This window comes from Hyla sarda, chromosome 2, assembly GCF_029499605.1.
Source record: "Hyla sarda isolate aHylSar1 chromosome 2, aHylSar1.hap1, whole genome shotgun sequence".
NCBI classification, from domain to species: domain Eukaryota; kingdom Metazoa; phylum Chordata; class Amphibia; order Anura; family Hylidae; genus Hyla; species Hyla sarda.
In genome coordinates, this window is record NC_079190.1 from 436,234,973 (window position 1) to 436,250,640 (window position 15,668).

The following is a 15,668-nucleotide window of genomic DNA, read 5'->3' on the forward strand; positions in this document are numbered from 1 at the left end:
GGATAGAGGAGTCTGTGTGTTTACCAACTTGTAGCAAAAAGAATGGGACCAATTACATTTGAGCCCCATCTCCATAGCCACTACATGGTCTGTTTCTATAGTACGTACTGCTTAGAGCAGTGTTTCAAAACTAGAACGCCTCCAGCTGTTGCAAAACTACACCTCCCAGCATGCCCGGACAGCCAACGGCTGTCCAGGCATGCTGGGAGGTGTAGTTTTGCAACAGCTGAAGGCACCCAGGTTGAGAAACACTAGCCTTCAGTCAAGGTGCCCTTTTCACCAGACCACATCTCCTAGTAAAATCTTCTTACCTTTCATGTTACATACAGTACAAGGACCTAAAGAGGTTACCCAAAATAGAACAACAAACCTAATTTATACACCACTCATGTCCTTAGGTTTTGTGTAGTATTACAACTTGGCTTCATTCACTTCAATTACACTGAGCTGCAATACCACACACAACCTGAGGACAGGTGCGGTGCTGGTTTTCCAATCCTGGATATGTCTATCTTCTGTCAGGAATTTTAAATGTATTTATTTATAATTAAATTATTATTATTATTTATTTTGTTTTTTTCCTCACTGCCTTGTACTATAACTGAGAAAAGTTATTTTTGTCTTTCTTTTCACCATTTCACGTAATAGAGGAGAGACGTGAGTCACGCATACAGACATCCCCGCAAACATCCGCCGTTCCAACGTGTGGAGGATAATCCCATGCAAATTTACGCATTGCAATAAGCCTTTTCCGAATTTAAATATGCCATATTTTAGCTTCACCTACATACCGATATGTTACGTACACGCGGCGCAATGGTAACGCGTTCCTTATCTGGAGAGGCACAGAAGGACACTCACTTGAAGGCAAGTACTAACGGCCTATTCTGTAACTTGGTGTCAGACTCTGAAGGAGCTGGTGATTCTTCTAATGCAGGATTTCGAGGCCGTATCTATCCCCTCTTTCTCAAATATTCATGCGAATTAGGATATTACATCCACACAGTGTGGACTGCTACGTTTTCCATCTCCCAGACGGTGAAGGAGGAATGGGCTTGCTCTTTTTGTAAGGGGGGAATGCAGTCAGCTGCCTCTTCCCACCCACATCAGCACAGTCCATAGTTGCAGTACTAAAAGCTTGTGTTCATTCCCCCATAAGCCTCCTCCTCCTCCTCTTCGTCTTCTTCTTCTTCTACATCAGCCTCAGTGTCAGCAGCAACACAGGGAGAAGTATCTGCTGCCAGTAAGGAGCCCAGACAACACGGCGGACAGGAGAACGTTACCATCTGACACTCTCATTACAGTCGCTCTCATTTGTCGGAGCTATTAACTGCTCCTAATACTCAAAAAATTGGCCCCGTTTTATGCCAAAAAAAGTTCACGGCTAGGAATCCCCCCCTCTCCTCCCCCCCCCCCCCTTGCTCTTCACATCTATGGATGCTACCGTCAATATCGGACTCTCCCTATCGGAGCTGTTGATATAATTACAACGTCTGTGCCAAATAGATCACAGTCGTTTCCAACCGGGGCAACAAGCCATTGCGGGGGATTCCACTTTTACGCTATGTTTATGAGGTAACATTTCCCTGTTTGGAAAAACCGGAGAGAGAGAGAAAGAGAGAGAGAGAGAGAAGGAAGCCCGTCGTCTCGCATCTTGTATTCTACTGCTGCCAAATAATGAGCCTGGGCTTAACCTGACAATGCTTCCAGACCGGAGCTGGCTGTCTTTCCCCCCCTTAGCCTGTAACCATGCAGATCTCCGAGGAAAAATCATTCATGACGGGTTTAGGATCTAGACAATAGGAGCTCTTCTTCTTCTTCTTTTTTTTTTTTTTTCTTTTTTCTACGAAAGGCATTTTTTTTTTTTTATCCTTCTTCGTCTGGGGTCATTTCTGGAGTATTTTTTACATTAAAATAAATCAGGAGGAATGAACCGGCGGTTGGTGAACATTGTGACAGCATTCCTTGCATTATTCTTTGAGATCAATAACTTCAGGTAGGCTATAGAAATGATACTGTCCCTAATATAGAGCAGCACTGTTTTATTACACAAGTACATGCTACATGTCTGTTACCTAGCTGATTGGTCATTCTTTACTATATGTAATATTGGGTTCGTAATCCTCTATGGCAGAAGTTAATAAGGGCACTGGATGCTGGCTGGGTATCCATAGGAATGAGCATTGGTAGTGCCTCACAATCTACAGAGCCACCAATGGAGTCATGGCATCCAGACAGACTACTACCTTCAAATGCAAAGCATTCATGTGTGTATATAAATTATATATAATGCACATATCCATTATCTATTTACCTACAGTATCTGTCTATCTATGCACATTTCCATTATCTTTTCTATCTATCTATCTATCTATCAATCATCTATTTACTATCTCTCTCTCTGTTTGTCTACCTGACTATCTATCAAAATCTATCAGCGGTCTATCTATCTATCTATCTATCTATTTATCTATCTCATATCTATCTATCTATCTCATATCTATCTATTTATCTCATATCTATCTATCTATTTATCTATCTCATATCTATCTATCTATCTATCTCATATCTATCTATTTATCTATCTCATATCTATCTATCTATCTATCTATCTCATATCTATCTATTTATCTCATATCTATCTATCTATCTATCTCATATCTATCTATCTCATATCTATCTATCTATCTCATATCTATCTCATATCTACCTATCTATCTCATATATATCTCATATCTATCTATCTATCTATATCTATCTATCTATCTATCTATCTATCTATTTATCTAACTCATATCTATCTCATATCTTTCTATTTATCTATCTATCTCATATCTATCTATCTATTTATCTCATATCTATCTATCTATTTATCTATCTCAAATATATCTATCTATTTATCTATCTCATATATATCTATCTGATATCTATCTATTTATCTATCTCAAATCTATCTATCTATTTATCTATCTCAAATCTGTCTATCTATCTATCTATCAAGCTATCTCATATCTATCTATTTATCTATCTCATATCTATCTATCCATCTATCTTATATCTATCTATCTTTCCAATCAGTGTGCCTCTAGATGTAGCCAAACTACAACTCCGAGCATGCCCGGACAGCCGAAGGCTGTCTGGGCATGCTGGGAGTTATAGTTGTGCAACACCTGGAGGCACACTGATTGGGAAACACTGATCTATACTTTAGCTGTCTTTCTATCTATCTATATCTATCTATCCATCTCTCGGTCTCTCCATCTGTGGCATCTTTTACGTCACTGTATCTTCAAACTATAGGAAACCACAAATAACACGTCACCACATCACATTGAGTTATGTTACATGACACACTCAGCTCTGCTACATCTGCAAATATCTCCATACAGTCCTGTACATCGTCATTTTTAAATTGCCTGTTGAGGCTACATGTGTAGTATGTAGCCCATGGCTATTTTAGCTTAATAATGAGAATATTCTGGCGTAGCGTTCATGTTATGCCATTTTTCATACATATTCAATATCTGGAAAGGTCATCAGATGTTTGTATGTAACAAGCTTGGGGATGATTTATTGGAATGTGTTTTATGAGAGTGACATTCATTTAATTATAGAGAAGAATTATGAGGATATTATATGTTATAAATTATGTTACTATATCTGATTACAAATATATGTCATATTTTAGTTATACAGTAGCCAGGCTATACAGTATGGTCCACATGTAGTCTGTGTTCATTTGCTCAGCAGAATCCCAGTTAAATGTATTCCTTCATCCGCCAAAACTTGTTTCATCTGTTATCTGTAAATTGTTTGGACAGATGAGGTGACCTTTTTACGTATCTCTGGACGGGATATAGGATAATATGGAGAGAAGCGTGAGACAGTAAAGGGGCAGCCATTGTTGATAGTGATGTGACATCACTCATTACAGTATCAACATTGCTAATGAAGCGGGATTATTCCTCCCATTGTTTCCAGGTGGTTGTACAGGCCTCGCGGTACACATCGGAGGCTGTTCACATGCCACATAGAGTTATCCTTACCTTGGCGAAATACACTGGAGCTGCTGTGACAACAAATATAGGTCAACTGCATTACAGATCTAAGATAAATGGAAGCTACAGGATATAATGAAAACACCATGTAAATAAAAATGTCTACCATCTGATCTTACTATGAGATTATCAGGAAAATACACAGCGCTCAGACAGTAGCTTAACTTTAATAGATAGAGCAGAATTACTATGAAATATTGTCTTCATCTATAATATCATAGGTTTCTAGGAAAACTAGGTGACAACCAATATGACCCCCAATCTAGATTCCGTAGGGGTCAACACCCATTGTTTCCAGATATCTGATTGATAAGTCTGATGTGCTCACTACTCATCTGGTGATTCCTGGCTGAATAGGTACCGTAGATTCGCCAAGTGTTCATTACAATTAATTACGAAGTTCGTAACAAATGCGAATATCGCCGTGATTCGATCACGCGAATCGCTTCATTAAGCTTCATTTAGTGCGGTCCAGGCTCCAGTGGTCATCTAAAATGGCGGATCCACATGTGAGGACATGGGGCAAGGAATCCTGGGAAGGCAGGAACAATGGTCGGCGGGATGACCCTGAATCAAATGCAGCATGCAGCCTATCAGCGACCAGTCACCCCTGTGATGTCACAGCCCTATATAATCGGCAGCCATCTTGCAGCCAGTCACATCAGCATTCTATTACAGAGAGAGAGAGAGAGAGAGAGAGAGAGAGAGAGGGACAGACAGCGCTGTGTGTTGCACAGAAAAGCATTTTTACAGCAGCGATTCACCTCCCAGTCACATCAGCGTTCTATTGCAGAGAGGGACAGAGAGCAGTGTGTTGCACAGAAAAGCTTTTTTACAGCAGGGATTCACCTCAAGTCCAAATCCAGCCTAGAAGCACTGATAGGGAAGGGAGTGAGTTTAAGAGAGAAAGTGCAATTTTGGGTGTAGTACACAGTGACTGTGTGCTGCAGCACTAGTGTGTACAACAACTGAAAAGCTAATAGCAGCCAGTCAGATAGGGTGAGCAGAGCACTAAAAGCATTTTGCCCTCTATTAAGTGTAACCTGTGTGTACATGTAAGTGGTGTATCATTTTGTTCCTGTTAAAGTCTTAAGGGCCTAGATACTGTGAAAGGCCAGGCAAAAGTACACACCTGCTGGTGTTGTAGACAAATACTGTTTTAAGCATAGTGGAGCGCATTGTCCTCCCCTCATGAGTGCATACCACATAAGTACATCTAAGTGGTGTACTACGTTGTTCCTGTTACAGTCTTAAGGGCCTAGATACTGTGAAAGGCCAGGCAAAAGTACACACCTGCTGGTGTTGTAGACAAATACTGTTTTAAGCGTAGTAGAATGCAAAGTCCTCGCCTCATGAGTGCATACCACATACATACATCTAAGGGGTGTACTACATTGTTCCTGTTAAAATCTTAAGGGCCTAGATACTGTGAAAGGCCAGGCAAAAGTACACATCTGCTGGTGTTGTAGACAAATACTGCTTTAAGTGTACTGGAGCGCATTGTCCTCCCCTCATAAGTGCATACCACATATGTACATCTAAGTGGTGTACCATTTTGTTCCTGTTAAAGTCTTAAGGGCCTAGATACTGGGAAAAGCCAGCCAAAAGTACACACCTGCTGATGTTGTGGACAAATACTGTTTTAAGCGTAGTGGAGCTCATTGTACTCCCCTCATATATGCACTAAGAATGTCAGGCAGAGAAAAAAAACGAATATTCGTAATTACGAATATATAGCGCTATATTCGCGAAATTCGCGAATTCGCGAATATGCGATATTCGCGAATAATATTCGAATTGCGAATATTCGCGAGCAACACTACACACTAACACTTTTACAATAGAGACCGTTTTCTTTTGCCTACCTGCCTCAGCTACAATTCTGATCCTGCCACATGCCTGATGCCACACATCTAATGCCAAGTTCTCCTTTTTTCACCCACCTTTGTCACCGGGTACTGGTATTGCCACCCACCGCCCCACTATGTTACCGGGTCAGTTTCAGGACTCCTGATGCTGCTGATGCCACCTCCAGGCTGTCTCTTACTGCCACCATATGTTCTCCTCATGCTGATGCCAGCTCCAGGCTGTCTCATTCTGCCACCATATGTTCTCCTCATGCTGTTGCTAGCTTCAGGCTGTCTCATTCTGCCACCATATGTTCTCCTAATGCTGCTGCCACCTCCAGGCTGTCTCATTCTGCAACTATTTGGTCTCCTCATGCTGCCGCCAACTCCAGGCTGTCATTCAGCCACTATATGGTCCCCTCATGCTGCCGCCAACTCCAGGCTGTGTCATTCAGCCACTATATGGTCTTCTCATGCTGCCGCCAACTACAGGCTGTGTCACTGTACTGCCATGTGGTCTCCTCATGCTGCTGGCACATTAAATAAAACTTTTTAGGTTCATCTATTTGAAATCTTCAATTTAAATGTTAAAAAAATATCTTTAATCTTTTCAATTGTGAGGCCCTATGGTCTCGTCAGGCTGTTGCCACCTCCAGGCTGGGTCATTCAGCCACTGTTTGGTCTCCTCATGCTGCCGCCACCTCCACACTGTGTCATTCAGCCACTATATGGTCTCCTCATACTGATGTCACCTCCAGGCTCTGTCATTGTGCCGCTCTGCGACTCTAATAGCGACGTCTCTTATATGCATGTCATACTGAATAACAGTATTATTTCACTAACCCAGCACATACCCTATTACAGCATGTTATGGCAAGGCAAAGTGTTCTACACCCCTATTGAGGCTCTCTGTAGGCCAGAAATAGTCGTTTTTTCTGAAAATTCGGCGAATCGTCCGAATCGAATTTTTCAGAAATTCACTCATCTCTAATCATCATCTTTATATGTGTGGATATGTAAGCATATGAAAGTCATGTTTCCAGTGTTATTTCAAGATCAAAACATATTTTATTCACAGAATAGGGAAAACTAGCTGACTGCATGGGGATCTTACCATTGGAAACCCCACCATTGCCAAGGACTTTGACTAAGGATAACAATGAAGTCATGTCCTTATGCCGGATGTGCCCTAACTGGGCCAATATTAATAATGCAGTGGCAGAATCCTCCTTAGCAGAATCCTTGCACAGCGCAGGTCTCATTTACCTGCTGGTTTTGGAACTTCAACACAATGTAATTCCCTAAACAGTAAGTGGATGGGATACCAAAATTCCATGGTTGATAGTGGTCCCGGATCCCTATTATCCTAAGAATATAACTGTATGAGATGCAGCGTCTGGCACTACTGTGTGTGAACAAGCACTTAGTGGAAGAGTGCAGGCTTTGCTACCGGCCATCACAGGTGCAGAATCAGGTGGTGCCACGAGCATAGAAATACAGGCAATTGTAATAGAAGAGCAAAGAAGACTCGGCAACTCACCATTTCATGCAGAAATCAAGTTCCTTTAATCCAGGGGGTAAGACGGGTAACACGTAACAGCAAGGGAGGGGAGGCAGGGGGTGTGGGTAGGACTGCGCCGTTTCATGCCGGGCTTGCACTTCTTCAAGCTACATGCATGTAGCTTGAAGAAGTGCCAGCCCGGCACGAAACCGCGCAGTCCTACCCGCACCCCCTGCCTCCCCTCCTTCCCCCCCCTTGCTGTTACGTGTTACCCGTCTTACCTCCTGGATTAAAGGAACTTGATTTCTGCATGAAATGGTGAGTTTCCGAGTCTTCTTTGCCCTTCTATTACAATATCCTAAGAATATGTTGGCTGCAATTCATGTTCTAAACTGATGACACTGTTAGATAGCTGTTAGCACAAGGGGACACATGGTACCTGTCATATATCTGTCTGTGCTTTCATAATAAAGAAAATGCTTTTATTCTCTAGTGCAAAGAGTCAAAGAGGCGTTCTCAAGCACCTGAAGGGCTGAGGGCAAAAACGCCTCATGCCCCTCCCCCCCTTCTCTGGAAACCTAGCCCTGTTTCCAATTCTCCAATTAAGCATAGTTTCACACCTGCGCACTTCAGGGTGGGAACGCTCCTTTTACACTTTGAACCAGAAAATAAAAGCATTTTATTGGTCCAGTATTGAGAATGAAGGGGCAGACAGATATATATGAAAGGTACCATGTGTCTCCATGTCCTAACAGTTATTTAACAGTGTCAGTAGTTTGGAACCTGAATTGTAGCTAATAGATTTCCTTTAGATGGTTCTCTGGATAAGTATTTTTATATTAAAAAGTGCTTAGAGTGGGGGGAGAAAATAAATACACATGTATGTACTTACCTACAACTGATCCCCTGACCTTACCGTCTCCAATGGTGCCATCCTCATTGCTTAAAGTTTCCGTTCTCTGTCCCAGCACATAGGAAATGCCAAGTGGGTTTATCCGATGTATCGGGACAGAGAACAGGAAGATCTGATCAGAGGGGATTGCCCCGGGAAAATGGTACAGGCAGGGGATGGTGGCAGTAGAGTAAAAATGTATTTATCCCCTCCCCCTCAGCCCATCCAGAGCACATTTAGATATAAATATTTTTATATTTATATATTTTTTTATCTGTAGGCCCCCTTTCAGCTTGCAGCATCTTCATTCTGGGGATTCTGGACCACTAACAAGCAGGGTAATGCCCTATCACCTCTAATGTTGGGGAAACCTCTTTAGAGTAAAATCGCATATAGCGCATTCTGCAAGCAGAAAATCAGCAAGTGTTTTTGACTTCAATAATAATCCGCTTGCGGATTTTCTGCAGTAGAAATTCTACTTGCGGAATCCCACAGGGGAAAAACCGCAAGCAGAATTTCAGGTAAACTCGTTGGGGATGTGCTGTGTGCTTAAAGGGGTACTCTGCCCCTAGACATCTTATTCCCTATCTAAAGGATAAGGGATAAGATGTCTGATCGTGGGGGTCCCACCATTGGGGACCCCTGCGATCTCGGCTGCGGTAACCCCGACATCCAGTGCACAGAGCGATCTTTGCTCTGTGTTGGATGACTGGCAATGTGGGGCGGAGGCTCTTGATGTCACGGCCACGCCACACTGGTGACGCCACGGTCACACCCCATCAATGCAAGTCTATGGGAGGGGGCGTGACGTCACGAGCAGATCATGGCCGTGACATCACGAGCATCCAGTGCTGCACCCGACGCTCTAAAAGAACGCTGGGTGCAGCAGGGAGATCGTGGGGGTCCCCAGTGGCGGGACCCCCGTGATCAGACATCTTAGCCCCTATCCTTTGGATACGGGATAAGATGTCTAGGGGTGGAGTACCCCATTAAGAATGCCCCTATATAACATAATTTTGATTATTCTATTTTTCTACTAATGAAACCCATGAAATGTATTCTGATCAGTGATCATATTAATGGTGAACTCGATTATTTCTTTAGGTCAGCTTATTGTAAAGAACATGACTCCAAGTCTGGAAAATCTCCACCCCAGAGCATGTCCCCTTCTGATTTTCTGGACAAACTCATGGGAAGAACATCTGGATATGATGCAAGAATTAGACCAAATTTTAAAGGTAAGAGAACTGTTTGTAACCATTTTCATTACTCTGTAATAGTAATGGCACCAGATTTGTATATGAGCCCCATTGTGCAATACTATAAAATTACATATTGTAGATTGAATTATGTGTAAGAAACACATACAGGTGACAATTATATGTTGTTTTTCCTTAATTCTATTTTATTATATTTAAATGACCGATCCACCTTGGACGGCCAACAATCAGATGTGTCTATTAAAGAACTTAGCAGTGCCAGGTAATGTAAGTGCAATACATAGTGACTATTGATCTTATCCCCTATCCAAAGGATAGGGCATAAGATGTCTGATCGTGGGGGTCCCGCCGCTGGGGACCCCCACAAGGCTCGTGACGTCATGAGTGGGCGTGGCCGTGATGTCACGGGCCTCCGACACTGCACTCGACGCTCAAAAGGAATGCCAGGTGCAGTAGGGAGATCACGAGGTTCCCCAGCGGCGGGACCCCCACGATCAGACATCTTATCCCCTATCCTTTGGATAGGGGATAACATGTCTAGGGGCGGAGTACCCCTTTAATGACACTAAATTCTTTCTCTTCTATTGTAAGATATAAAGCATAATACACTGCCTTCAGTGTCAGTATGCAAGGAAAAACATATGAAGAGTCACTGTTGTGTACTTGGGCTCTATAAAGAATAGATTTGATAAAGAATAGACATATTAGCGCTTGTTAATCTCACTTTAATAATGTTTTTTTTTCTTAGCTAAGAGATTTGAAGATGTTCTAAATACTTTCCACTTCAAAAGTTCAATTCACAATTAAAATTTACAAAATAAAATTTACAATTGAGGCCAATGAAATAAAAGCCTCTAAAAACTAACTAAAATTCTGGACACCTTCAAAGGGGTTGTCCAGGATTAGAAAACACCTATCTTTAGATCAAGGGCCCCCTGGCAAGTTACATAAACATCAGTGAAAAGTGTTTTAGCTATTTTTGGCTTCATATCCAACTCTGGCTGCCACATGAAGATGGCCAGAGAAAGCCAGGGGATCATTGATTCTGAGATGGTGGGACCTATATCAGTCAGTCATTTATGGCATATCTTGTGGATTCGCCATAAATGTCCAGATGGAAATTCTCCTAACTCTTTCTGCTAGGTAAAAAGCTAGGTAACAATTTGATTTTTAACATAGAAGAGAACATTTTTCATGTATGACAAATTGAAAATGTTACTTAAAACAGAAACACAAGTCATGTGGGCAGTTCTAGTTTTTGGAGTAGGTTTGCCTAAAGTTGAGATCTATAGGAGGCCCATACTTTTCTATTAAAATAAATGCTACTGTGACCAAAAACATAAAAAGCACAAATAAGAACCCACTGGAGTACATTTATTTGTATTTTTCCAAGTACCCCAAATAGCATGATGCATCAGTAAACTCTAAAGCTTGACCCACTTATTTCTACATAAAATAAGGCTGAATGCTTCATTTATTAATTTATAAGTGTAAACAGGAAACAATCTGCCCCACATGGTATAGAAAACTTTGTGTTTCCATGGTCCCCCCAAGGTTCAGCATTCCTCTGGTGTCAGGATTCCCAGGATCCTATTTGGCTCGAGACAACAGCTGATCCCAAGGGGCTTGTCTTCCCTGACAAACTGGCCCCCTGATGACGTGTGTGTGGTCATGCTATATGTGCCACCACCCCTGTGATCAGCCGTTGTCTCAAGCTGAACAGGATCCTGAGAAAGACTCGAGACAAGAGTCATCCAGAGGAATGCTAAACCTAGAAAAGAAAGTAGAGACAAAACACCAGAAAACAAGTTACAAAATCCTGACCTTTATACTATGTGTGTTTTACCTACATAAAGGCAACATAATTTCCATTGGTAAATTACACAGCTATTGATCATATGAAATCGGACAATTGCATACAACATCTTACATCCCTTAGCAAAGAAAATTGTTGTAAAATTTGAAATTGTGAAATGAGTAAAACGGTTTCCATTTTTACTGATATACTGTTTTTTAATGCATATCCCCTTCAAGATCATCTTGAATCATGCCTGCATTATAATGTCCGTCTTCTCATGTGTCTTCCAGCTATCAGTCCATCATGTGATAGACATTGTTCCAATCCATTCCATCAATCCATTACGTCAACCGGAATAACATTGATCATGAATAATGGATATCTGGTGAACACAAAAAAGCCTATATCTGTTCTGAAGAAGAATTCCTCAATGTCATATAGCAATTACCTGCAATTATTACCATACAGTACATTACATGATTCTTGTGCGAGGGCATCTGTCACGTTGTAAAATAACGTGTTTCCTACTGCCAAGCGTTGCGGCTGTATTGGCTGTCGGAGAGACTGCTACATGGAGACAGGTTTAACTTTTTATGTAACATATATGACTTTATGAGAAGACAAAGTGAGGTGTTTGATACTTGACATATTTGACCATATTTGTTTTCAGATTATTAAACATAGAAGATTCGCAAGAGATCTAAGAGTATTTTACCTATTGCTGAATATGTAAAGACTGACTTAGGAACATGATATCACTTTTGAGCTGCTAATGCGTTAAGGGATTTATTTATTTATTTAGCATTTTCTGTTAAGCCCTCTTTAGTAATTACTTTTGCGCATTTCTGGACTGTTTTATAGATCATTTAAAATGTTAAGGTTCTATGGTAGGGGTATGGTCACACATGCCCAGTAGTTCACTCCTACAGCTTGGATATCGTTGTACAAAGTTGTACAAAGTTGGTGAATAGATACCTATTTTTGTGAAGGCAACCAATAATAATAATAGGTGCACAAGAAGTGGATTCTCACCAAAACTAGACACATTAAATGGAGGCTTTACAAGGGAATCAAGGATACACTAGGGGGCACTGTAATAAGAATGTGACGGCATTATCTGAACACAGGAACATCTGTTTAAATGACTAGAACTGAAAAGGTTGGAACAGGGATATTTAATGTTTTAATGTAGGGCAACCCCTTCAAAGTATACACTCATTGTATGGTGCTCCATCTGTTGATGATGTATATTACCATTAATATAAAATTAATAAAGGATTTTTTCTAACCTTTTAAAGGCCCCCAATGTGACATGCATGTGGTTAAATATATACTGACACATACTTTTCAATTACCCTGTGCTTCCATTCAGTTGGTTCTCGGGCATGCCTTTCTCAGTTTAGTGATGGTGTGCCATTCTCAACATATGATAGTGGCAGCTGGTGGTTGCGGTGTTGACATCATGTATGTACAACAAGCATCACTGTCATGTATCAATTTGGACACTTTGCCTGGTTTACAAGAACTAAAGAAGGAGCCACCAAAAAGTACATTAGTACAGAGGGTGACTTTACAAGAATATGTGCATTTTATTACTAATAATAATAATAATAATAATACTAGATGGTGGTTATCGTAAGATAAAATGTCCATGGGATAAGTGATAACTAGCTAATTTGTGGCGGGGGGGTGGGGGGGGGTTCTACCCCACCTATCAAAAGATTACAGGTCAACTTCCCTTAATTGCATGCAGTGACAGCACACATTCTTGGCCATCACTCCAGTAACGTACACTGCAACTGTCTGAATGGCTGTTGATGAACATTTATTGGGTGCTTTTACTGGTGTTCTGTTATGTATGGGTCCTCCAGTAGCACAAGAGCATTACAAATATTTTTTTAGTTCTCCCTTTTATTAGATTCTTTGCATGTGTTTATATGCATGTACATCCAATCTACAATGCAGTCTGATATGCACTCCTCACATGGCCCCTGTGGTCTTCTCTGGCTGCTTTATATTCTTTTCCTTGCTTCTGTCCCCTTGTCGAAAGGATACTACAACTCCCTATTATAATTGACTTGTGATCCCGATTCCAATTTCTCTTTCCAGCTCTCTGCCCAGCTCCTTGCAGTTCCCTTCCTGCTCTGAATAGCAGAGAGCTCCAGTGTGTGATAGGCTGAGGCCGCAGTATCACATATGATGGGATTAGATGAGTCTTCATGCTCACTGAACACTACGGCACACACTGATTTATGCTTGTTTTCTGTGGTGTGCGGAGGAGCTGGGAGGAAGATATGAGACGCTGGCTAAAGCCAGGCTCCATGGACAAGACAGAATCCACATAGTCTCTGTATCTCAGGAGGGTCAAGCTGCTCTCAGAGAGACTTGGATGGCTAGATGACACCTTTCCCTCACTTCCTGCATGTAAGTGACCACCAAAAGGGAGAAACGGCTCCATATAGGTAAAGAAAAATATTTAGGCAATCAATTAAATAGGTCCATTAGAGGGAAAGAATGAGCTTAAAGGGGTACTCCGGTGAAAACCTTTTTTCATTTAAATCAACTGGTGCCAGAAAGTTAACCATATTTGTAAATTACTTCAATTAAAAAATCTTAATCCTTCCAGTACCTATTAGCTGCTGAATGCTACAGAGGAAATTCCTTTCTTTTTGGAACACTGATGACATCACAACCACAGTGCTCTCTGCTGACATAGCAGATATATGCTAAGGGCAGCATGGTGGCTCAGTGGTTAGCACCGCTGCCTTGCAGTGCTGGGGCCTTGGGTTCAAATCCCAATAAGGACAACAATAAATAAATAAAGAGTTATTATTATAATGACGTCAGCAAAGAGCACTGTGCTCGTGATGTCATCAGAGAGAATTCCAAAAAGAAAAGAATTTCCTCTGTAGTATTCAGCAGCTAATAAGTACAGGAAGGATTAAGATTTTTTAATAGAAGTAATTTACAAATAGGTTTAAATTTCTGGCACCAGTTGATTTAAAAGAAAAAAGGTTTTCACCGGAGTACCCCTTTAAGGTTTAGTTTACCCAGAGTACCCCTTTAATTCTAAATATCACATTTCCTTCACATCACAACACATATACATTATACATCTTATATAAATTTTACTCTAACAGATAGGGAAACATAGATGTACCACATATGATCATAGTTATAGGCTGAAGTTTTGGCCTTGTTAATGGCACTAGATCAATGGTGATAGAGGCCTAAAGTAAATGAAGACCTTTAGCCTTAGCCTTCTCTCTCTCTATTTCTCTCCCTTAACATCAATTAATACCTTATTTTAATTTTGAATTTTGAGTTGCAGAAAATAAAATAAACAAGAAATCCTCCCTTAGTACATCAAATTAGCTACAATTACTGGGATTCTTATTTGTCTAATTCCAACCGTAGCCATGTTCGCCAATGATCATTGACTTTCTTCCTCCTTATAGACATCCACTTAAAAATAATTAACCGTTTCAGTGATCTGGACGGTAATAGTGCAAATGAGCTTTCTAATACATGAGTAATGGTAAATGAAGAGAGCTGCTAGATTAGACCGAGCTACAGTCTTCCCAGTTTTAAGCTTTGTTTTAATGCAAATAGCTTCAATATCATTTTAATGATAGATTATCTCAAAAGAGTGATTCCGTAATGCATTGAGTATCAGTGTTAAACATGTCCTTTCATCTCCCAGTGTGTTGCTCCAGCAGATTCGTTTTGCACTAAACAAGCGATACATAACATATTTCAAGCTGAGATTTCTATGTTTGTTTGTAATTAGCTAGACATCAAAGATTACAAACACATTTTATTGCTTCTTAGATCCAAACGAGAGGAGTAAAATGGAAGCAGTATGCCAACTTCTTCAAAATATAGAAGCCTCTGTTATCCAGGTTTCTTTGAGTAAAAGGTCATTTTTGCCCGTAGGTGAGAAGCCATAGTGTCATCTATGTAGGGCACGGCACTGAAATAGCTGTGACACTTGTTCTATGATATTGTTAGTTTGCTGCTTGTAATAATCCCTTGTGAAACAATTTTCAAAAGCATTAGCATATGACATGTACTGCTGCATTGTATTACATATAATTAGGGTTATCTATAGAACAAGTAGACTCTCTGTACCCATGACCAGATTATAGGGGAAAAAATGGGGCAACTGCTTTGGTGCTTCCACAGCTTAAGGACCTGAGGAGGCCTCCACTATTCATTGTGGAAAATCCTTAAAAACCTTAAATATATCAATAAAAATGAGCTCTTAATTTACAAACAGCACTAAAGGGACAGATTTACTATCGAACTGTGTTTTACACACCAGTCTTTATCTTGTCTACGAGGCAGTACAC

At 40.8% G+C, this 15,668-nt stretch overlaps 1 protein-coding gene across 3 annotated transcripts in view; it reads left to right on the top strand.

The window, feature by feature from the left end:
• Positions 1 to 771: 771 nt before the first annotated feature.
• GLRA2 (glycine receptor alpha 2) overlaps positions 772 to 15,668 on the top strand; it is a 177,045-nt gene continuing 162,148 nt past the window's right edge. Inside the window, exons 1-2 of one of the 3 annotated variants that reach the window (XM_056559167.1) lie at positions 772 to 1,996; positions 9,403 to 9,536. In XM_056559167.1, the coding sequence (XP_056415142.1) occupies positions 1,929 to 1,996; positions 9,403 to 9,536 (202 nt within the window). In that variant the 5' untranslated portion in view covers positions 772 to 1,928. The remainder of the gene's footprint in view (positions 1,997 to 9,402; positions 9,537 to 15,668) is intronic. The other 2 variants (XM_056559166.1, XM_056559165.1) reach the window with 2 other exon arrangements.